The following is a 25286-nucleotide window of genomic DNA, read 5'->3' as shown; positions in this document are numbered from 1 at the left end:
AAACTTACCTGCGTAAATTATACCTATCTGTGCCAGTAAAGCATAAAATCGTGTGAAAATTTCGCGTATAGTGAAAAAGGGGTGAAAGAAAAAATCAAATGAAAATTTCTTATCGATTGGGTGTGCGAATTTTTTCATAATATACGGGTAAAAGAGGAAGCGCGAAAACGAATCACAAATCGTGCTCGTTTTTGACGTAACACACATAAACATCTAAAATACGATCGATGTTTCAGCTTGGGTTTGGGTTTGGGTTGCACCACGCGCAAATATATCTACAATCCCGTTTTAGCCTACTATCCTAGAAAGCTCGAACTTAGTACTCTCTCAGTGATGCCTAATGTTGAAATTTATTTTTGGAAAGACGTTGATTTTTTTTCCTCCCCTGGCTCTTTGTGGTGCCAAATCGTACCCGTGTGTGCTCGATTAGTAGATTTTATCTTTTCACGTGTATGTTGCGTACCTAGACCTACACACCTTTCGCAAATTTATTATTTTCGTTTGGTAAACCAGTTTTTTGAGTAATAATGTACAAGGTACCTACTGTGTGCTGCGTAATTATGCAATTGTACATATGTGAAATGAAAATAGAACGCAGATGCGAGAGTGTATCACTGTACTAGTGTGATATGTATATATTTTGGAATATTGATTTATATACCGATTTCAATTTTGACAGTTGTACGAGTAGAGAATGAATTATTAGTATTTTGATCTGAATATTATTTGTACATTTACACATAACATACCTACCCGCGTTATTATATTTTGGTGAGAAGGTGTTTCGGTTCTGGGAAGAGAAAGTCTTTAATTTTATGACGTATCTAAAAATATTCGTAATTTGGGATTGAGGTATTTTTTGGCTCATGTGTAGGATGTCTCTGAGGTTAAAATGATGAATAAAAAAAAGGAACTAGAATCGAGTGACATTAGAATTCCTAATTGACTCATTTTGAGAATCTACACTTATCAAAAAGAACATTTTTGTATCATATTGCAATCGACCATTGGCACGTACTTGAACTTGTGTTGTTTTGAGTAAGGTTTTTGGAGCTCCCTTGGTACTTTTTCAAAAGTATCCATAAAAAAGACTGACAAAAGTTTTAGAAATTGTATAATTCAAGAGGTAAAAAATCATCATTTTTGATTTGTGAAATTAATTTTTGTGGATTTTATGTTTTCAAAAATTTGAATAAGAACTTTTTTAGAAATTCTATTTTTAGAAAAGGAAAACAAATTGGTCCAAGCAAAGCGAAGACAGAAACGTTCGAAAATTATGACTCGAAAGTAAAACAGCATATTTGTGATGCGAGCCAATTTTTAGAGTCTTGATATTTTTGAAAATTTGAAGATTTTCTATGTAAGATAAGTAATTTAGAAGAAGAAAACAATTTTATTCGAACAAAGTGAAGGATACATCATTTGAAAATGTTCAATTCGAGAAATGGAAGGAAATTGTTTAAGAGGTATTACGTACAAATTAAAATTGACAATTTTTGATAATCTGGATTTCATTTTAATTGCTACATTTTCCCAGCTTTTCTCACCTATATTATTTCCTAAAAGATTTCAATGTTGGCGGTGTCCTCGTGGATATTTATAATAAAGAAATCAAGGACAACATAGAATTCAGGTACAGTGAAACCTTGATAACCTTAAGGTGCAAATTCTCATGAAGTGCAACAAAAATGTAGGCAATCCCTGGTCCATGCAGTCAATTTACTATGCAAATTTACCTTCATAACTGCAAATAGTCACCTTGATTTTCTGGTGGTTCAACACCTTTTTCATACATTTTTGACAAATTAGCTTCTGACAAATTTCCCGAAAATATCATCATTTTTTGGCGTTTTTCATCAATTTTCTTGGCTTTTTCTGAGTGTTTTACCTCGTAATTTCAAGAACTTTCAACTGATCTTCCAATTTTGGGTTTTGCTGATACTTACTCACAACATCTACAGCATAGCATATCTTAGTTAGTTCTAGTCGTAGTCATATTACGAAAAATGTAACTTCCTACAGCTTCCCAAGACATTGTTTCAGATACCATTTCTACCTTCTTATCTTCTTTACTTCGTTTTTCATTTTGATTCATTTTTTTTTTTGAGTTTCATAGTTTCTAATATTTCATCTGTGCAATAACCAATAAGTAATCAAAACATCTACATATCAACAGGACCACAATAAATAACAATTTATCTTTCTTTCGCCAAACAAAAATACAACTTTGAAACGGATAGATTTTAAAATTTATTTTCAAAATGTTCTCCTTGTATTTTTCATACCAATGTTTTGGTGATACTTTCAACCCATACAAACTTTTAATCAACTTACATACATTATTTTTCCAAAATTCATCAACATCCACCGCTTGTGGTACCCCCACAATAAATTTCTCTTTCCAATTCACCATACAAAAATGCTGTTGTTACATCCATTTGGTTTATATCAAGATCATATGTGAGGGTGCATATTGGAAGGTACCTTATGGCCAAAAAATTGATTTTTCTTCTTCGTCCAATTTTCGTAGAGACTCTTTAAAAATTTAGTGGAACCCTCCATAGGCAAACATTTTTTTGCCATAAGGTACCTTTTCTTATGCACCCTCACATATTTATTCGCAACTGACAACATAAATTGTACAAAAGTACATCACTTATTCTAACCACTCGATGGCCTAATATCAAAACCATGTAACTCCATTGGCACTAAGGACCCTATGTAAAATAATGGTCTTCACACTGTAGCTCTTCCTAGCACTTTGGCTCTTCCTATTGCACTTGAATGCTCAACTAAAAGATAGGTAACTGAGGGTGTTTATCCGCGGTTACCTATCTTTTAGTTGAGCACCTAAGTGCAATAGGAAGGGGTACAGTGTAAAGACCGTTTCAAATCAAATCAAATTTATTTTTTGCAATATGCAGCATATGCTGCATTTACAAAGTCATCTTACTAGCTAACAGTATAAGAAATGAGAGAAAAGATACTTAAAGAAATAAAATAAAATAAAATGAAAGGGCCATATAAAGCATTTTAGATGAGGTATACATATGGAGGATTAGTACACATATTTAATTCTTATATACTTATCTTTAAAATAATAATGCACTCAGTTATGTAACAGCGTCCATATTGTATAATCATCTATTGAATAGAATGCTCTTTTTAGTAGCCCTTTTTTTCAGAGTTTAGGAAAATAATTTTGTGCAATTGATAATTTTGATTTAATTTAGAATTTTGTTATAAATTTTTGCAGCCATTACTAGCTTGGTAAAATTTTGTCCTAAATTGTGTGCTATGAAGTTGTTGGCTATTTCTAGTATAATGACTATGTTGAGGGGTATGTAATTTTACTATGCCCTTCTTCACAATTTGGGCTATCAGATATATGTATAAGCAGGGTAAGGTTAAAATTTCATTTGAAAGAAAGATATTCTTGCATGATTTAGTAACTTGCATTTGATAGATTATTCTACCTAATTGCTTGTTTTTGTATTACAAAAATTCTGTGCATAAGACTAATATTAGCACCCCAAAACACCAAGCCATAATATGCCATATTAGACTGGAACAATCCATAATATGCCATTTTTAAAGTTTGCACTTTGGTGACACCTTTTAGTTGCCAAAGAAGATAATTTATTGATGATAGTTTCCCAGCAAGATAGTCTATTTGATCAAAGTTAGACTGGAGTTTATGTATACTCCCAAAAATTTTAGACATTCAACTTTGATAATAGGCAGTTCCAAATTTAAATTTTGTGTGCTGTGACCAAAATATATTAGGTTTGTTTTCTCAACATTTAATTTAATTTAATTTATTCTGAACCATACTACCAAATCATCCACAACCTGTTGTACTGAGACACCCATATTCATAGGAATCAGTGCAGTAGTGTCATCTGCAAATAGGATCAAGTTACTCCTTACATTTTTTGGAATGTCATTGACATAATAGATAAAGAACAGAGGTCCTAATATTGACCCTTGTGGAACTCCTTACTCAACTGGATATTGTTCAGAGAAATGGTATTTTGGTATTCTCCATTTATATCTTCTGTCTTTACAATTTGAGTTCTATTTTTGAGAAAGGATGTGGTCCAGTCCATACACAGGGTCCTTAGTGCCAATGGAGTTATGTGGTTTTAGTATTAGGCCGTCGCACTGGTGAGTATGTTTCCATCTTACTTATCATCTTGCTACTATAAAACTGGTGTTTAATTTGTACGGATTACGGAAGATCGTTTCATTGTCCCTCCTACATGAGATTTATGGCGATTCCCTCTCAGTTTCAAAAAAAAATTCTTTTGGTATCCTTGTTCATAGTGTACTTGATAAACTTTGTGCTTTTATCTTTATCATTAATAGCAGTATACATACTTGTAATTTATCACTCGAAATGATTTTCAATTCACTAAACACTAATTCAAAGTTTCTTTTAATTTGTTTCAGGTGAGGACACATTTTTGTCATTAGAGTAAGAGAATATATTGAGTAAGTAAGTTGATGTACTTCTTATGCATGCATGAATCTATTCTGATTCCCAAATATTCAACTGATCACTTAAAATTGGCTACTATGTCACTATAGTAGGAAATGTTCACAATTGTGAACTTGCCCCTCCCTCTGCCCCCAAGACCTTTAACAGAAAAAAGTCGTGCCCTAAGTAAACAATACTGGATTAGATTTTTTTTCTAAATTTCCTACAATACTTTCCACCATACCGAATAGCAGATCTAAATATTTAAACAAATGTGTGCGTGTGTGTGGTAATATTAATGTGAAAATTAATGCGTTTGAATAAAAAATTAGTTCACAGTAAACATATTTTTCTACGTTGTATGGTGTATACAGAAGGTTAGTGTTCTGAATAAATACATTTTCAGCAGTAGTAGTAGTAGTAGTAGTAGTATTAGGTAAGGTACGATAAACCTAAAATACTTTCCTATTGTTAAACTCGTATTCTCGCATTCAATATGTATACTTACTGTAGAGTGTAGAGGTCTGTCACGTATTCATAAAACATAGTATAGCATAAGGAAAGACGATAATACGGAAAAGTCGTTCTTGGTAATCTTTATGGCCTACTTGTTAGTCTAAAATACAATCTCGACTTTCAAAAAGCTACGTACCAAACACTTTGTCTTTAATTTGCCTTTTCAAGCTACAATCCGAGCTTTTGCTGTTATACCTACCTACGTGTAGTCAAACTTAAATAAGGTGTGTGGGTTTATACGGTGTAAAGTTACACGTTTCTCATTTTGTTGATTCGCTGGACATATTTACTGGAAAGGGAGAATTGAGTGAGTTGTAAAGATGTTTATTTTGGATCAGCACATTGCTCTGGACGAGAATAATGAAAAAGGTTTGCATAACAAATCTATGAATAAATTTATAGAAGCAGGATGAAGTAATTTGATTTCTATAAAAGGAAGACTGAGTGAGTGAGTAAAGATATTTTATTTCAAATTCAGCATTTCTCTACTTGAAAGTAATGAAAAGGGTAGGTATGCAATTATGATATTTTGGGAAAATTCAAATATCTGCAGAGTGAATTGAATATTCATATTTGAATCACTCGATCAATTAAATAGCCTTATAAGTATTTTTAAACTTCGAATAGAAATTAATTTTTTGAATTTTCATTCTATTGTATGTATAAGTACCGAGCCATCAAAGTATCAATTAAGTTTTTGAAAATCTAATGCCATCTATTTTATGCATATAGGTGTGGTTTTACCTATTTGAAAAACATAAAGACATTTATTATCGTAGATAAATAATGTGTTTGGTACCACGCGCGAATTTTTTCACAAAGATTTAAACGATTCTCTCGAGAATGTTTCGTGTCCTTGAAAGTGGTAAAACTAAAAAAAAAAGAACTGGCAAAAATGAACGAAATTATCTTTCTAAAAATAATACTTTTTAATTACGAAGAGGTTTTTAATTTACACCGACAAAAAAAATGAAAATAAAAGAGTAACTGGAATACAAACCACGACTTGATGGGAAATATATGGGTAGGTATAGGTATACAACTCAACTATCTACCTATTTAAAATGGAAATGAATAACGACACTGTCTTAAGTTTTCAATATTGCGAATAAAACACCAGAATTATGTGAAATTTCGTATCCCTCGTCACTGTAGGTATATTTTTAATTGCAACCACGAGTAAGGAATTTTCTTGAAGAGAGAATGAGAGTTTTAATAATGAAACTTTTATATTTTTCTTTGTTTCGAATGGTTTAAATTTTTCATTATAATTATCTTTCGGTTCTCACGAAGCTTTACTATGACACTTTGTTTACAAAATGCTCAATATTTATTTTAACGAATGTCCCGCAATGCTTCAAAATTTGGAAGAATTAGAGAATTTTTTTTCAAATCGAGAAAAATTTTACGTAGGTAGCAGAAATTATCAACATTAATTTTTATCAATTCGTGATTTTTTATTTTTTTGTAAAAATTGTTATCTATCAATTTTAGAGTTAGTCTGCCATCAGATGAACGTCATTTCTGAGCTAAATCGACCCTAAAATCGAGCGGATATCCTTCGAACCATTTCTCTCTTGAAATCGCGCTTCAAAAAAATATATTAACTCGTTAATCTCCTTCCGCCCTCCTGCCTTAATGGCTCCACTAATGCGGCAGCTTATTCGTAATTCAGCCTCAACGTTACTATTACTAAACGTGAGCCTAAATTTAGCTACGCGTAAAAAAATATGATGGAACTTTTAAAATACAGCTCCGTGTATAAGAGAGATGTAATAAACCGCGAGAATGAAAAGAGGGGCGCCGTGGAAAAAATGTAAGTACCCTATCGTCGTGATGAGGGGAAAAACTATATTTTGGTGCGATAAAATGGATGAACTTTCCAAAGCCGCAGGGGACACTGACAAAAGATTACCGCCGAATGAGGATGACCGCCTCGTATACACGAGTTGTAAAAAGTGTGAGATGTACGAACTGTGGAAATGATTTGTGGAGTTGGTTTTGTACTCTTTTTGCTTTTTACTTTGCTGCTGACGTGGACAAATTACATTTTTAATCTTATTTTAATTAAAACGTGAATTTGCCGATGATTGGCGTGTTGTGCGCAATTTTTTAAGGGGATGTGGTCGTGACGTACCCATTTTTTCCTTCTGCGTATTGCCGTATTTTGGTTTTTCGAGAGGGAAGAAATTTCTAATTATCAAACTTTGGGAAAGTGATCATTCCGTATTAATGAAAATTTTCCGCAAACTTTTCGAGCAAATAAACGATTCTTTGTTTTAATTGGAGTTTTTCCGTTGAAAAAGAATAAAGATATCGTTACTTTTATACGAGATATTGGAAATTACACGTAATTATCCAATTATCCATGGAGGTGAGAGAAGAAGAGCGAATTTTATAATAAGGTGCCTTATTTCCCTTCAATTCTGTTCAATAAAATTCCAAAAATGAAAGCAATGAAAGGATCTGACATCAGTTTATCAGAAGAGAAGAGATTGGTAAGGAGTTGAGGATCAAGCACTATAGTGACTCATAGGAACGAAGTCAATTGAACCTCAACTTTTCAAGACGTTCTTCGAGTGACTAATGTAAATTTTTTATTTGAACAAAGTTGAAATTTCCTTCCATTTTTTTTTTTGGTAATATGCTCACACTGCACTCCATATCATATATTTTTTTATTTAAATCAAAGTCAAACTCCGTCAGTGCTTGACAAATTAAGCAACCCAAACACCTACTCACTTACAACAAAGTATACCTAGGTCCACTCGAAAGTACTTCATGAAAGACTTATCGTTACCAAAGACAAGAAATGTGTATTCTCTGGCATTTCGTAAACACGTTTAAAAATTACAATTTGAAAAGACAATAGAGAAAAAACACTTTATTTTGGAAAATTAAAAACACGAACGACGTACAGGTTGATCCATAATGTGGAGCTCTATGTAATAAAAAGTTGTTTGATCAAGTTGAGTTTTCTCATTTTTGTCTCCAAATCATTTGGATTGGAAAGTTCTATTGTCTTATGTCTCCCAGAAAAAACCACCACCCTCCACAGCTAAGAAATTATTTGCCCCACAATAATTTTTTCTTCATTTTTTTTGACTGCAGAATCGTTAGTTTTTCCCTCCAAAAATCGCTTCTTTGTGATGGTAATGGAAAAAAGTTGAGGAAAGAAACTTTCAAATTTTTTATCATAACTAGTCAACTAAAGATTACTAGAGTTGCTTTTCAACTTTTTCTTAAAATACCTCGAATATGAACCTTTTCAGAAATCTGCGATGAAAAATTAGACAATCGAATCAAAAAAGTGAGCTCATTTCACTGAAAATTTCATAAAACAATTTGCGTCGAAGGTCTGTCAGAAATTTGTCTGATGAAAAAAATTATCTATTTCTTACATTTTAAATGAGGTAGAACCGTAGAAGCTTTTGAATAAAAGAAATAGGCGTAATGTCTTTTTTAGAACTTGCAAAAAATGAAACAAAAAGAGACAAAATTACATCAAAATTTTGAATTTGGTGAATTGCTGAAAATATTTGGTAATCTTTGGTAAATCACTGATAATCCCCTAATAAATCACTAGTAACTTGTAATGAATTACCAGTAATTTCTTGTAAGTTTCCAGTAATCCATAATATTTTTGAATTGCTGGTAACTTTCAATAAATTTCCAGTACAATAATTTTTAAAAATTCTGGTAATTTTTTGGTAAATTACCTACCAGTAATTTTTCGGTAAATTACATACCTACTGGTAATTTTTTGGTTAATCACTGGTTATTTTTTTAGTAAATTACTTGTTTTTTTTTAGCAAATTACTGGTAATTTTTTGGTAAATTAAATTACTGGTAATTTTTTGGTAAATTAAATTACTGGTAATTTTTTGGTAAATTAAATTACTGGTAATTTTTTGGTAAATTAAATTAAATTACTGGTAATTTTTTGGTAAATTTAATTACTGGTAATTTTTCGGTTAATTACTGGTAATTTTTCGGTAAATTACTGATAATTTTTTGGTAAATTACTGGTAATTTTTTTGTTAGTTGCTGGTTACTTTTCTGCAATTTGCTGGTAATGTTTTTACTTTTTGGTAAATTACAGGTAATTTTTGGTAATTTTTGGTAAAATACTGAAGGTAATTTTTAGTTAACTATTAGTAATTTTTCGGTACCTACTACTGGTCAGTTTAGGTGAATTACCAGTAATTTCAGGTAAACTGTTAGTGCTGGATAATTTCTTGCCAATCTACGGGTATTAATTGGTGTACCTATTATAGGTACGCTTTGGAAAATTACTGATGATTTATGGTAAAGTATGATAATTTCTAGTCAAAACTTTGTAAAAACATTGCCAATTCCTGACATTTTGAGTAACATTGAAATAATTTTACCTACATCTTGAGTCTAGTTTTTCAGAACTTTCAAAAATCAATAAATTTCTATGCTGTATCAGTCTTTTAAAAATGGCTTTCTAGCATTTTATAAGACTTCTGAAAACCTGTAAAAAGTCGTGTAGAATTCCTGTCAATGACATTTTATTGTTAAATTCAAAGCTAAAAAAACAAATCCATCATTGAGAACTCTCCTTGCAGGGGAGACTTTGCTATAGAATAAAGATGATTATGACTCATTCAAAAAAAAAAAATGTAGATTGAATCAAAATGACTTTAGGAACAATGTAGGATGTGATGCAGGCCCATATTATGCGTGAACTGATGCAAAAAGAAAGATTCATTTGACAAAAATCATGCACTGATGCACGCGACTATTTTCAAAAATGATTGGATTGCTTGGTCCAGGGTCCACCATTCAATATGGTTCAAAGCTTGAGTTCTTAATTTTTTCAGACATGTACTTTCGATCTCTCGTTATTTTATTTACTTCGATAAATTCCAATTCATCGCATCGTAACCTATAAAACGAATCGAAATTTTAAACACTCCTTACAAATCGAACGTTGAACTTTGACGGGTAAAATTTAAATTTCAAAAGCTTTCCGGGAGTCTATTTCTAATCAATGCAAGTCACGTTAAATTCACGTGTAAGTAAGTTTAAGTAGGAACTATTAAGAAGTCGAGTTATCAAAAATTATTCTATGTTACTTTTCAGTTCACTAACTACACAATTAAACATTATAGCGTAATCGCTCAAAACACGTTTCATTTGGTTCTGATATTGCTCAGTTATGAAATAGGTACAGATATTTATTCTTTCTGTTCTCATTCTTGAGCGAAATTTCATGAAATTCTCCTCATCTATCCTCAACAAGGTAGATTTTCTATCATACGCAAAGTTCCTTGAAGTTTCATTCGTTGATGCGCGGAATTCCGCTCATAAAAGTAAACAACCATTAGATTAAATAATAATACAGATGTGTTAGAGCCGCAATTCGGTAATAACGTTTCCATTTTCATACCCTCACATCCTTGCGTAAAATTGAGAATTTAATCAGACGAGCCGAAACTGTAATATGTTCTCTGTTCTCCTCATATTACACACCACCGAAACAATATCGCACGTGAAATATTACGCAGAAAATGGGATTCGCGCAAGGCTGAACATCGTGGCCGTAAATTTTCAGCTTAACACAGTCCAAAACCACTGCATTGTTTTATTGTAAAGACGTAGTATAAAATTGGAGCGCTACGCTAATAACGGTTCCATATCCATTATCCATACCTACTGTTTCGATAATTGTGACACAAGCCACAACACCATTTTGACTCCTGTTAACTCATGTACCTACCTAATACCTATCTAGTTCTACCTACTTGTAGTATACCTACTATTCTATACGTCGACGTTGATTTTTCTTATTTCACTGATCGATAAATACGAGTAGGTACCTACCTACAACATACCACCAAACGTCAAACGAATCACAATATTGGGTAATTTAATAATAACCCGACGCCATAATTTATAATCCGAAGTGAAACGAACAAGCTTCCTAGTTTATTTACTTACTATTACCGCTTATAATCATTATTACTATCTATCTTGCTTCTTTTTTTCACTCTTTATTTGCTTTCTTTAATAATATTTACCTTGTTGAACGAGAATATCAAACTGCTGCGTTGGAAAAATTTTCAGCGAGTTTTCTGTTCTAGAAAATCCCTTCAGCTCGTTTTCATTCGTCGTTGTTCCCGATGTTCGATTCTCTCCTCTTGGTCTTGTTTACACTTGTGATTTCAAGTTTTTTCAGATGAAATACATATTTTTTACGATAATAAGATATTGTCTGTGTATAGTTTGACGTACGTGTAAAAATGAACTACGTGGGTAAAAGCCACGATAACGAGAACCATACTTGGCACCTAGTTGTCGAAACAGATAGATTTCGAGATTTCGTATATTCACCTACGTACGTAATTTGATGTTTTGTTTGCATTGATACTTACAATTTATTTTTCTCCTGTTGTGAAAATTTTTGGTGATTATTGTGATTAAATTTGAACTAGCGAATGTTCGAGCGAATTAGGATAGTAGGTATTATAAGAGTAAGGAGGTGGGATGGGGTGGAGTGGGGTATTAAAGAGAGAGTAAAATAAACTCTGATAAAATTTAACGAGAAGTCATTAAAAATGAGGTCAGAAAAATTGATCTAATCGTCATTACGATTTTGGTCATTTCTGTAACTGCATCAACATTTTTTCGATCCGACCCTTTTCAGGACAAAGCTTGAAAGTAGGTACCTACCTACCTATTTCTGACGTCATTCAATATATCCAATGGTTCGTTTTCAAAGGCGCTGAAATTGTACTATACTTCATTAATCAGTAAGGTAGTTTTGGGTTTTGACCAAAATAAAAGGGGCTCTGATGGCTTGGAAAGGAGCAAATCATAACCGGAGAGTATATTTGTGTTCAACACCTTTCAAAACATACCATTTGATGTACAAAATGAGTTTGGGATTTTTTCAAAATTTTTCCCGTATGTTTTGGAGGGGGAAAGGCGGCGTTGTCCATTTTGAAAATTTGATGACTTGTCAAACAAAGCATAAAACATGAAAAGTTACATGTGTAAATTTTTTTTAGAATTTAAAATCAGAGTTCCGACTTTTTGCCAATTCTGACAAAAAAATAGACTTTTTTTTTACAAATTTTAACGTAAAAGTAAGGTAAAGGCGCCTAATATCGCCCACTTTTTGTTGACCTCAAAAATGGGGCACTTAAAATCGAAAAAACTTAAATGTAACCTAGTAGGGGTGTACCCCCATCCTTTGGCTATGACTGGCCAAAATTTCAGATCAAAATTTACATTAGGGAGAAGCCAGTGAATTTTTAAGTAAAAAATGTCAAAATCAAAATTTTTCCAAAGTGGTGCCTAATATTGCCCACCACCAAGTTACCACTAAAATGACTGAAAACTTGAATGCAAAACGTTTTTTAAGCGTAATGGAGTATTATTACGTACATATACATTAAATCTACCTTAACACATGTCATGTACGTGTAAACATGATGTACAAACATATTTTGTTTATCTTTGAATATGCGGCATCACAAGCGACATGTGACCAAAAATAACATTTTATGCAGAAAATCCAATCTTGGCCTTTGTTGTTTGACGAATACTTACAGGCGATCACGAAATTAACCCGCGAAAAATTACCGTAATATCACTGCAAAAATCAGGTGGGCAATATTAGGAATTTGTCAACTTTTGAAAAATTGAAAAAATTTTGTATGAACACTTACTCGGAACGAATTTGTAATTAGTATATCATTGGAAAGTGCTGTCGATTCTCTTCTGATTGATGTAAAAAAATTAATCAATGCACCTAATTTTGTATGTTTCAGAGCAAAAACAAAAAACATCAAAAAAGTTTTCAAAATTGGAAATTTTTATTTTTTCTCATAATTTTTTGGCATGATGCAATATCATTACCAAATGAATATGCATGAGTAGGTACCTACCTGTAAGCTCGTAAGCTCGTTACCTACCTACGTTATCTCACCTGTACCCCCCTCGTACCTACCTACCAACTCTATGTACGCTATGTACACTGTCTGTACAATGTAACACTAAAAATATATTCATTCCATTGTGTGTAACGTACTAGTATGTTTGTTCTCTCGTTTCATCTCGATTAAACTACGTTACATACCTACCTACCTAAGGTAATAGTGTGGCTTTTCACCGCCAGATTTGCATCATGAACATTCGAGAATTTATGGCACTGTGCGATATTAGGCGCCCTTACCTTATGATTTTTATTTTTTTGCAAATTTTACTGGCAAAAAAAAAGTACTTAGCTAGGTAGGTAAGACTTATTGATATAATTGCTGAAAACATCTTTTTTTTTAACAATTTTCATTTTAAAAAAGCTAGTTTTAAGCAACATAAAAGAAGTGCTTTTCTAGAAATTTTGGCCAAAAAAAGTTTGATTCTGCAATTTTGGCAAATGAAACTAAAGTTGACTATTTTGATTCATCAAAAAATCAGTTGTTTGTGGTAATTTTTACGAAAGAGATTAGATTCTTTTGGCACTTGATTTTTATAAAAACTTGATTTTTTATTGCAAATTTTTCAAAATGAGGCAGATGTTTTGCGACAAAGAAACACTTTTTGAAAATTTTGACCAAAAAAATGGATTTTTCGCAATTTAGGTAAATAGGTAAAACATGACTTTTTGGCAATTTTAACAAAAAAAAAAAAAAAAAAAAAAAAAAAAAACAGGCATTCATTGCAGCTATTGTGACAAAAGTACTTTTGACAACAGTGAAATTTTTTGCAATTTACTGAAAAAAATAACATTTTTTTTGCAACCTTGACAAAAAAGCAAGATTTTTTGAAATTTTGACCAAGAAAAAAAAACTAGTTTTCTGAAAATTTTGGTTCAAAAAAAACATGCATTTTTCTCAATTTTGACAAAGAATGGATCTTACATGCCTGCAAAAAAGTAGGATTTTTTACATTATATTTTAGCAAAAAAAAAAACTAAGAAGCTTTGGTACTTAATTTTGATTAGGGTTGAAAAAAAAATCTGAATAAAAACTCACAAATTAACAATAAAGTAAAAATGATATAAAAATCGGTTGGCACGATTTTGAATTACAAAATATGTGCTGCGAAGCTCGTGTGAAAAATTTCAAAATATTTATTCAGCTGTTTTATAATGTGTACGCAGGTATTGTTTGAAAACGCAGAATAGCGTGCATAAAAGTTCTAACGAAACAGCTGGTAATTTAGAGGATTTTTTGGGCAGGTAGTGGTACAAATTTTAAATAAGTGTCGGAGGATTTTGCAAATTTCCACCTGGCAACGTACTAAAGTACAGTAAATTTCAGGGTATCTGCCAATCAAAACTCAACATGTCTGATAATTACCTTTAAAAAATTCAAAAGGTATTAAAATAAGAAAGTACCTTTTAAAAATTGATTTTTCCATCAAATGTCCCTGAATAATGCTCGTTTCAGCTTTTCAACAATTACTATCTACACTTTACCAATACGTCATTAATTACCAAATCACTCTAATTAGAAATCTTATCGAGCTGTTTTTCGGTTAGTTTTTCTTCGAAAACTTCTTTTTAGCCAATTTATTAAATGCTGTACCCTTTGTTTGTACAATAGAACAATATGAAAGGGCGTGAACAAACAGAAGTCAACTGGTAAAGCAATGTTGCCGCGTATAGCACATCCGCAATTATCTTTCGGGTTTTCTCTCCGCCCTAATGTCTTTGAAAAATATATTATACGGTATGAATGAGTGACGTTGCAACTTGGAGGAATTTATTTATTTTTTTCCAATTTACGATACGTTTTAAAAAGCTGTGCTGCTGTGCACTCATACCCAGCATGATACGTAGACGTAGCTATAGCTAAACCTATACTTATTATCGATTTATCGAGCAAATAAATCAATTCGTATACATTACCTAGTGAAATAATAAAGGTAAAATATTGATGATTTTTAAATTGTCGTTCTGTTAAATTGCGACGTTATTATCGAATTTGATTACAATTCAACGTAACATTACATATTGTACATATGCTTTTATATTTCATCTTCAATTACACATCTTTTTTTTTTTCAAACAACAAATACTCGACGATAAATTTGGCGTCACGTGTTTGGGTACAATGTTGATAAGTGTGGGTAGAAATTTGGTGGGTAGGTGTTAAGTACATTTCCATGAAAAAAATTCTACAACCTTGAGAAAAGATGGTTTTTCGTGATACTATTTTCACGTCAGCGAAATTCGATGAGCTTAAACGATGAGAATTTTTTTCAAAATTTGACACGTGAAGCTATTCGTCGACGGAGCGAGCGATTTAATAGGAGTTTATATTCGTTGACCTAAATTCTAACCTATAGTTTTAACCTGTCAAAGGTCTTTACGGTAGGTAGATGTAGATTGAGATCGAACGAATCGAATAGGAAGGAAGGTAGGCTATACAATTGTGAAGAGTTTGAATTTTCTCTTATAGGTATTGTCATCGCGCCTCCGCCAACGACATTATACTTTCTCTCGTTATAGAAATAATAATTTTCAGTTGTGTTCGCCTCGAGTGCTTTTCTTAGCGCGAATTCCGCGTGGAAATTTTTTTTTATCAATTTTTTCGAATGTTTGCGTGCTATACGAGTACCTACTATAGGTATATACTGACTGGATAGAACTCGTTAATGTCGAACGTGCTTCATTTTTATGCGAATCATTATCGAGCCTTATACTATGTCGTCCTATTTACATAAAATTAAAACACTGTATAGTTCATTCGTCGTTAATTAAAGGTGCCTGATGCCTATTTACACTTGGATACTCGATAGGATAGGTTGTATGGTGTCTGTATTACGAACACGTTTTTTTTCTGATGAGGACTTCCAAAAATGATGAATTTCTGTAGTGTACCCTGAAGGTGCTCAAAAAATATTCGATAACTTCTAGCACATATTTTTTGTACGCAAGTACTCACCTTTCTATACCTATAGAAGAGCGGACGACTTGCGATAATTTATTGTGCGAAGTTTCCTGTATGTATTTTTTTTACAAATTTTTTTTTTCATTACGTAGTGTCCGCGTTTACGTAGGTACACATATTTATTTATGTGTGTGTAGATTAGACGCTTGACGTTATCAAAATTTCGATAAAATAAAATGTGTATTTCTTGGAATCGGTATTAAAAATGGAATCACGCTGTCCTTTTTACAAATATCGGGTGAAGGCGAAATAACATGTACGTCTACATAAATGTAAAGGAAGCAATGGCTATGACGTTCGGGTCGCTTTTATGGCAAATTTACGAGTACTTATACATCGAAGTTACAGCTAAATATGGTTTGAAACTTATTTGTATATGTAGGTACTTTTTATCGTCCAAATAATTTGTCGATAACGATGTCGATGAATCATTAAATGAAATGAAATAAATCCGTAGATTTCGTCGGGTAAATTAAAAAATTGAGCTTCCACTTTCCAGTTGAATATACCAGATTTAATATTAGGGGACGTTGGAATGCGTCATCCAGCTATAGGAGTGGAATTGGTTTTATGTGGGTAGTTTTATCTCCGGAAAAAGCTGCATCCTTTTGCGAATGATTTGTTCAGATTTTGATTACGATATCTATTTTATTATGAAGAATTATCATTCTATTGATAAGATTTGTTTGCGATGTGGAGGAAATGAGGGAACATTCGCGTATTATTTTTTGAAAAAATTCCGTTGTTTGAGAGGAAATTTTAATGGATTGAAAATACATCTAGGTATACTTGCCTGTAGAGTGTAAAAAATCGAGTAGGTATTAACTTTTTTACGCGGGGGTACCCAGTAAGTTACCCTCAAAGAAAATTTCAAAAATATTGAAAAATTGCCATAACAACTGAAAAAGGTGATAGAAGGGGAGAATGAAATCTTACAAAAAAAAAAGAAAAGTAATTTTGTAAAAAAAAAAGGACTTCTGACACTCCAATGATGATTTTGACAAAAACACGGAAATACCATTGAAAATCATTTGAGTATTGGTATTAATACCGTTTTAACAATTTTATCGGTATTTTGCTGGTATTGTCGGTATTGGTATTAAAAATATTTGCCAAAATTCAAAAGTTGAGTTTTTTTTTGATTGTTTGATTTTTAATAGCGATATTGGGCCAAATATTTGAAAAAAATGTGGTAAGCAAAGTACACACATTTTTACAGTGTTTAGTCACAGCCATCAACATTTTGTGAAGGGAATCTGCAAAATTAAGGGGGGGGGGGGGTATGGAGCCCCATAAGTGAAAAATAATTGATTGATGAAAATCTGAGTGTTTAATATGAGGGTCTTGTTAAATATCAGAGCCTGAAAAATCGGGGGTTTGAAAATCATGGCCTTGAAAATTGAGGTCTTCTAAATCATGGTCATGAAAATCAGCCTTGAAAATTACTGAGTGAATATCAGGGTTTTCATAAGTTAAAGTCTTCGCAACATCAACGCTTTGAATATCAGAACTTTGAAAATTGGGGTCTAGAAAATCAAAGCCTCAAAAATTTGTATCTTGAAAATCATGGTTCTAAAAGTTAGTCTTTGAAATCGAAGCTTTCAAAATCGGGATCGTAAAAATCAAGAGTTTTGAAAATCAAGGACTTGAAAATCAGAGTATGAAATCTGAGGCTTGAAAATTAGAGCTTTGAAAAAAAGAGTCTGAAAAATTTGTATCTTGAAAATCATGGTCCTGAAAATCGGTTTTCGAAATCGAAGTCTTCAAAATCAGAACCATAAAAGTCAAGAATTTTGAAAATCAGAGCCTTGAAAATTAGGACATAAAAGTCAGTGTATGGGAAATTAAAGTCAAGTCATAAAATTATACACATACCTCAATGGAAGATAGCGTCCATAACAACCTATCACTGGGAAAAATTTCAAAGTTTCGCGGATAAAAACTAAAAAGTCACAGGGAAAGAATTTAAGACCAAAAAAGTACCAATTACGGATCAAAAATTTCTGATCCACAAGCGGGCTCTTATAAATCAAGGATGCATTTTAATGGCAATTTTTTTGAAATTTTTCCAACTCAAGGTTATATTTGTCCAAACTTACGTTTAGCTTCACTGATTTTTATAAGGTAAACTACCAGTTATGGACCGGGGTACCAATTACGGATCTTTTTTTGGCAAGGGCCTGGCTAGTTCACAACTTGTCGGATAAGGGTGCCAATTGCGGCATTGTGTTGCCTTGAGTGTAGCCAACCTAGAAATGCATGATCTTTGGATGTTGGGTGTTATCACTATGCTCGGCCTGTTTGTAATTGGAAAGTAAAAATTTTTATGGCAAGAATTTTGTTAAATTTGTACAAGGGTTTTTAATTAATTCAATTACATCGATCCAAAGAGTATATTCGACAAACATTTGGTTTCTATGTGTGAAGCTAAGTACTAGTGGTCTGCACGGGCCTGTCCGAAAGCCCGCGGGCCGAGCCTGATAAAAGTCGGGTCGGGCCGGGTTGGGCCGGGCTTGTCGGGCTTGTTGGGATTTCTCGGGCTTGGGTTTCAGTACTAACTGGTACTCAACGCATGCGCTGTAAATAAAGAAGTGTAGCACCATGGTCACGTTACAACAATGCCTATTGTTGGGAAAACCATCTCGTCGCATCATGCCAACGTTGCAACAAAATTTATCGGAAGTGTTGACAAATTATTGTCGGGTCGGGCTCAGGCCTGTTGGGCTTGTTTTGGGCTTTCAGGTCAGGTCAGGCTTTTTGCCAGAGTACTTGGGCCAGGTTGGGTAAGCCCGTGGGCTTGCCTGACCCGAGCAGACCACTACTAAGTACCAAGAACTACTTTTTTGCATGTTCAAACTTTTTTGCGGATTTTAGGTTTATGTTAGGCGCTTTTTGGTAGAATAACAATGTTCAAACATAAAATCGCTGTAATGTTTTCAAAATTGATGATTATAAGCCAAGTCTTATGCATTTAGGTTGCATACCACATGTATTTTCACGTTCCGGTGGATAAACATTCAAATTGTGAAATTCAGTTTTGGTTTGTAATTGGTTTGATCCAAAATTGGTAGCTAATTTTTTTTCTCTATCAATTTTTTAATTTCAAAAGGGTTGTCAGCTACCAATTACGGACTGGTCCACAATTGGTAGTTTTTCAACTTCAATATTTGTGAACTTTGATGATGAAAATTTTCTAATGTGGTTCTCAGGGTACTATAACTGGTCTCAGAGTGAAAAAATTAAACGCTTCCGTTCATATTTGCATAATTTGTAATTGGTACCTCCTCAAAAACTGTCTTTTCTGTTTTCTTAGACCTCATTTCAAATAGGAATTAGGGAAATGAAAATTACTTTTTTTTTCAAAACTGAACACCTTGAAGTGAAAGAGGAAGCTTCAAGGATTATTTTAAAAAAAAAAATATATCAAAATTGGGTCATAAATGATGTCTTGGCGATTAATTGTAAAAAAGGGGTACATAACTGGTAGTTTACCTTATTCATACCTATTGCATTTTATTCGAAATTTGAGAGAGTAGCTAAAAATTCAATGAAAAAAATGAATACCACTTGCGGATCAAAAATTTTAGGCCCGCTTGCAGATCAAAAATGAATTTACGAAATTCCAATCAAATGCAAATGATTACCATTGCACATAAGTTATAGCCTGGGTTTGATATGCATTGACATGGCGAATCATTCATGAATTTGATCGTGTTGGAACAAATGCCTATCAAACGGGTCACTCAAATTCTCCACTCATGAAACAGTGAAATTTTCAAAGAAGGCACTGCTCACTTCCCATTGAATCACTTTTTCAGAAAAAAATACCACATTTTATATTTTTTTTTTGAATTTTTAAAATTATACATCGAAATTTTTACCCAAAATTTTTCACACAATTATCAATTATTATTTTTTCCGCGCCCAAAAAACTTTTTTCTGTTTAACTTGTTGTTTTTGTGTTGTAAGGATGTCAGCACAGAAAAAGGTATCACTTCGTATTTTCATTTTTCACAATTTGGAATGCCACAAAATGAAGATCCATAACTGGGTATGGGATCCACAACTGGTACTTTACCTTAAAATGTTTATTATTTTCTTTCTAGTATACCTTTTGACAGGGGGAGAGCACTTTAGTGTCGAACCTTTGCCTTTAGCCACGAGAGTTACATAAAAACGCACCATATCCTTGGTGAAAACCAGGTATCCTGTTATTTTTCTCCAGGCCGCCCTTTCTACCCTTAGAATGTTATATAGCTACCTATGATCCTTTTTGTACATACCTACTTTTTTATTGAGGAGTCAGTCGAAATAGGTAAATGCGGTTCTTCTTTTCTTTCCTTAAGAAACTCCATCACAAAAGGCACCTTTAAAACAGGCAGATTTCATTACAAAGTGAAGTGTGCGGTATAAATTACATTTTAAAATATATCTCTTCTATTATTGTACATACCTACTTAATTAATCGTTTAATATATTTTTTCTCTCTCTTTCTATACCTTTTGCTAGGAGGAGAGTATAGGTACTATTATGTGGTACTTTTAGCCACGAGAGTTACATGAAAAACGCATCATCCTTGGTGAAAACTAGGTACCTACCCGGTTGCTTTTCTTCACGCCGCCATTTCTACCCTAGAATCTTTTAGCTATATGATCCTTTTTTTACTTTATTGAGGAAATGTTTAATATGTTTCTTTCCTTACAAGAGGCTACAGTGTCACCATTTTAACCTATAACGGTATCGGTATGACCAAAAAAAAACAAAAAACATATCAAGCCGATCAAATGCAATAGGTAATCAAACTTCGTTCTCAAACAAACATACAAAAAAATGCCACAAAAATTCGAATTTATTTCACTCTCATATTAAGAACAAAGATACAAATACGTAGGCTATAGGATGTCTATGTGTAGCATGTACTTTGTACATAGGCTGAATACCTTCATTATGGGATATATTCTTTCGGCGAAAGCGCAAACCATCGATACGAATCTGTCATTTGATATCGGTTCGCTGATTAAATTGGCCGAGTTCGACGAACCTGTTAAAAAAAAAGTACGCGAACAATGCCCCTTACCACTACAGCATGGTTAATGGTTAACCCACCCATCTCTGTATTAGGAAAACACTCGACAATCGCGTACCAATGCTGACATGTTACAAACCTTCCCATAGGTATATAGAGTCCTGATAGCCCATTAACAGCCAATGTAGATGTGGATGTTTCGTATGCAATTAAGATATGTCCATCAAACAACATTTCTGAAACGAGATTTCTTTCGTATATTTTACATAGTTCAAGTACACCTTCCTTCCCATCGTCCTCTTTTCTGTCGTTATCCTTTTTCGAAAAATAACTAAACGGAAAGTCTTCCAGTGCAATGTTTCCTTTTTCGAGCAAATTGCTTGGAAAATTTTTTGAGAAAAGTTGTTTTCACGTTTTTGTTCCGTTTTATGAGATTTTTGACAATGTATTTAAAAAAAATTGTCATTGTAGTGCGGACAATTTTGCCCAATGCTTGATAACAATCTAAAGGGGAAAAAATTGCTAAGCTCGAGGAACAAATTTCTCAGAATCATTAGTCTGTGTGTGTATGTAAATCAACTCAAACTCAGGTATACATAGTAGAATGATATCTGCATATTCATCTACCGGATACCTTAACCAATTAACGAAGTAGGTAATCGTTGATTTCGAAGAAACCAAACTAAATTTTTCCGCAAGTAGTTATTTTTTTCCTTCTTTAATAAGAAATAATTCTCAGTAAATCTTTTTTTCGTAATAAAAAAATTTTTAAATATCTTTTTAATGACTCGTGAAAAACAGGTCATCTTTTAATCATTCGTGCGGATGATTTAGGCTCACGAAACATAACCCCCTTGAAGAGTTCATAACAAAAAAAAAAGTACTATCGAAAATATTGTCGAATTTCGTGAATTCTTCCTCGAGACTTTTTCCATCTCTAATCCGAGATAATCGTTTCAACGTGTACCATAAATGCATAAAATGAGAGCACAAACCTTGAACTTTCGCCTGTGAGTTCGGCGTTGCCAATACTGACCCCCCCTCCTTGTCACCTTACCTTTTCAATATCGTCTCGTGCGAACATAGTAGATTTAATACTTAATTTAAATCAAAATACGAGTAAATACTCAGATTTACCGTTAATTGAATTCTCGCAGTCGCAATTCTCATAGGTTTAAATCGATTTCAAGTGTTTAAACATTTAATATTTGTAAAATTCATTATCGTCCGATTGTATTAGGTACGTTTGATGTTCGCAGCAATTAATGTCACAGATGCTGTTTCACTTAGCGAGTTAATTAATGAAACTATAATATTATTGATTAATAACCATGTGTCAGGACGAGTGGAAAAAAATTGAATGATTTACTGGTTTTCGTTTGACGCAAAACGCGATTCCAGCTCATCTTTTTTTTATCAAATACCATATATACCGAGCAGCCACTCGACATCTACACGCGATAATGATAGAGCATTTTTGTTTTTTATGATTCCATTGTTCTCGGGCTGCCCATGATGCAGTTGCATCCGTTTCAGAAGTTATTTTTTAGATACAGACTGACTTGGAAATGGGTTTTTTTTCGAGAATTTACCAACGTAAATACGACATAATAGTGTTTAGTTATCGTCTCGGTTGAATTATCCGCCATGTGACGTCAAACTTCCACTTCTTCACGCTCGAAATGTGTTTTTTAGTTGTTTTTTTTTTATAAGACCATTTTATACCGAATGTGATTGCTTTCGAATGGTATTAAAAAAATGCAGTTTAATCCCTTGGAAATTGTTGACATATTTTCCACACGTCTTTTGTCGAGTAAAATAAGTCACAAGGTTGTGCATTTCTTTACGTACCATATGAGATAGGTATGTGAAGAATGTCTACATAATACGTATACCTACTTGGTGAGTTGGTGAGGCTACAGGGTATCTAACAAATAGTAAAAGTAGTGATTTTGAAAGTCGTTAGTAAAAGTAATGAAAAAGTAGTGATTTTTGGCTGAAAAATAGTAAAAATTTGGAAAATATAATTTCATTTTTTTACAATGTGAACTATTTTGATTATCAAAAAGGTAATGATTTTTGCTTGAAAAATTCCGTTACATACTCTGGACTGGAATTTAATCAACAAAAATTCATTTCCGATGGGATTTCTTTTTACCGCGTAACATATGGTATACAATTTTAAATGAATTGCAACGTTGTATGACATAAAATTAATTACTTTTTTTCCACATACGATACTATGCGTAAATTTCACGACTAACAAACAAAGCCGACGATATTGTATATTTAATGCTTTCGTTGCTCTGTTTTGTTTTTTTTTTTCGAATTGCTTTTTGAATGGCATTAAAGTTAATTGAAATTTATATCAGGGGATGTGTTGTATTGGTCGTCATACGAGTACTTATGTTCAACGGAGCGGAAAAGACTTTATGCGGTATATCTTTACGATTTTTTTCTTCAAATATATTTCTGTCTGACCTGGAAAGATAAAGCTCAAGCACCTGGAAAGTGAAAGTTTCTTCCAAGTTTTCTTATAACTTTGAAATAGTTAATTTTTTATCTATTGCTGAAAAACAAGTGACTGAAGAAAAATAAAATTGTAAAGTGTGCGTAATCCTGAATCTACTATATGGAAAAATGAAAATCAATACACTTTTTTCTACTTGAGAGGTTTTTTTTTCGTTTCTATTTTCTGTAAGGCCAATGTGCCTAATGGGGGACAGTGGGTAATTGGGGACACACAGTGTATGGACACCCATTGAGCAGCCCAATTCTAAAATTTTGATACATTACTTAGCAGTATCTAAGTGAGAATAATCCAAAAATCCTGCATCTGAATCGTTAGGGAAAAGTTTACCCACTGTCACCAATTAAAAATGTCTTTAATACCGCAATTTTCAGCATTTTTAATTGGGGACAGTGGGTAAACTTTTCCCTAACGATTCAAATGAGGAATTTTTGGATTATTCTCACTTAGATCCTGCTGAATATATTAAAATTTTCGAATTGAAGTGAAACCGGTCTGTTCAGTGGGTGTCCAAACACTGTGTGTCCTCAATTACCTATTGTCCCCCATTAGGCACCCACTGGTCCTAAAACTTGGGTTTGAACACACCCACTGATTGAAAACAGTGTCTGTTTCAAACACTGGTCCTAACCTGGGTCTGAAAACACCCACTGATTGAAAACAATGTCTGTTTCAAACACTGGTCCTAAAACTTGGGTTTGAACAGATCCACTGATTGAAAACAGTGTCTGTCTTAAACACTGATGATACCTTGGGTTTGAACACACCCACTGATTGAAAACAGTGTCTGTTTCAAACACTGGTCCTAACCTGGGTCTGAAAACACACACTTATTGAAAACAGTGTCTTGTTTCATACACTGGTCCTAAAACTTCGGTTTGAACACACCCACTGATTGAAAACAGTGTCTATTTCAAACACTGGTGTCTGTTTCAAACGTTGGTCCTAAAACTTGGATTTGAACACACCCACTGATTGAAAACAGTGTCTATTTCAAACACTGGTCCTAAAACTTGGGTTTGAACACACCCACTGATTGAAAACAGTGTCTGTTTCAAACACTGGTTTGAACACATCCACTGATTGAAAACAGTGTCTGTTTTAAACACTGGGTCTGAAAACACCCACGCCCACTGATTGAAAACAGTGTCTATTTCAAACACTGGTCCTAAAACTTGGGTTTGAACACACCCACTGATTGAAAACAGTGTCTGTTTCAAACACTGGTCCTAACCTGGGTCTGAAAATATCCACTGATTGAAAACAGTGTCTGTTTCAAACACTGGTCTTGAACTGGGTCTGAAAACACCCACTAATTGAAAACAGTGTGTGTTTCAAACACTGGTCTTAACTTGGGTTTGACTTATGTGATTTGAAAGAAAATGTAGACATTAGATCACCTTTACCAAAAAATGATTTTTTTTTCATTTTTCAAAATTTCAAATTATTTCAGTCTCGTTTTCAGTCAAAAATAGAAAAAGATCTCGCCAATTGTCAAATTTGACAAGAAGCCTCATTTCTGATCAAAAATTGTTAAAAACTGTGTTCCTTTTTTTAAAAAAAAATTCCAAAAATTTCAATTTTTTTTCAATAATTTGCTAAAAGCCAAATTTTTAAAAAAATGTTGTAATAAATTTTCGCTTTTTCGAAGAAAATTTGCTAAGAAGTATCCATTACCTTTTGTCAATAATTGCCACAAAAAAGTCTTGCTTTTCGCCCCAAAATCAGAAAAATTCTCGCTCTTGCTAGGCTAATTAAAAGATCTCACAAAAAATGTTCATTTTCTTCCAAAAATTGTAAACTTTT

The 25286-nt window shown here is 33.0% G+C and overlaps 1 protein-coding gene across 2 annotated transcripts in view; it reads left to right on the top strand.

The window, feature by feature from the left end:
• LOC135831149 (uncharacterized) overlaps window positions 1–25286 on the top strand; it is an 80534-nt gene that overhangs the window by 27149 nt on the left and 28099 nt on the right. The window contains exon 2 of one of the 2 annotated variants that reach the window (XM_065343428.1): window positions 4453–4494. The exons of the other annotated variant lie outside the window; for it this stretch is intronic. Within the exon in view, the coding sequence (XP_065199500.1) occupies window positions 4453–4456 (4 nt within the window). The 3' untranslated portion in view covers window positions 4457–4494. The remainder of the gene's footprint in view (window positions 1–4452; window positions 4495–25286) is intronic. 2 annotated transcript variants of the gene reach the window in all.

Source organism: Planococcus citri, chromosome 1 (genome assembly GCF_950023065.1).
Source record: "Planococcus citri chromosome 1, ihPlaCitr1.1, whole genome shotgun sequence".
NCBI classification, from domain to species: Eukaryota; Metazoa; Arthropoda; class Insecta; order Hemiptera; family Pseudococcidae; genus Planococcus; species Planococcus citri.
The sequence above is the reverse complement of the archived record's forward strand: the minus strand, read 5'-3'. Positions and strand labels throughout refer to the sequence as shown.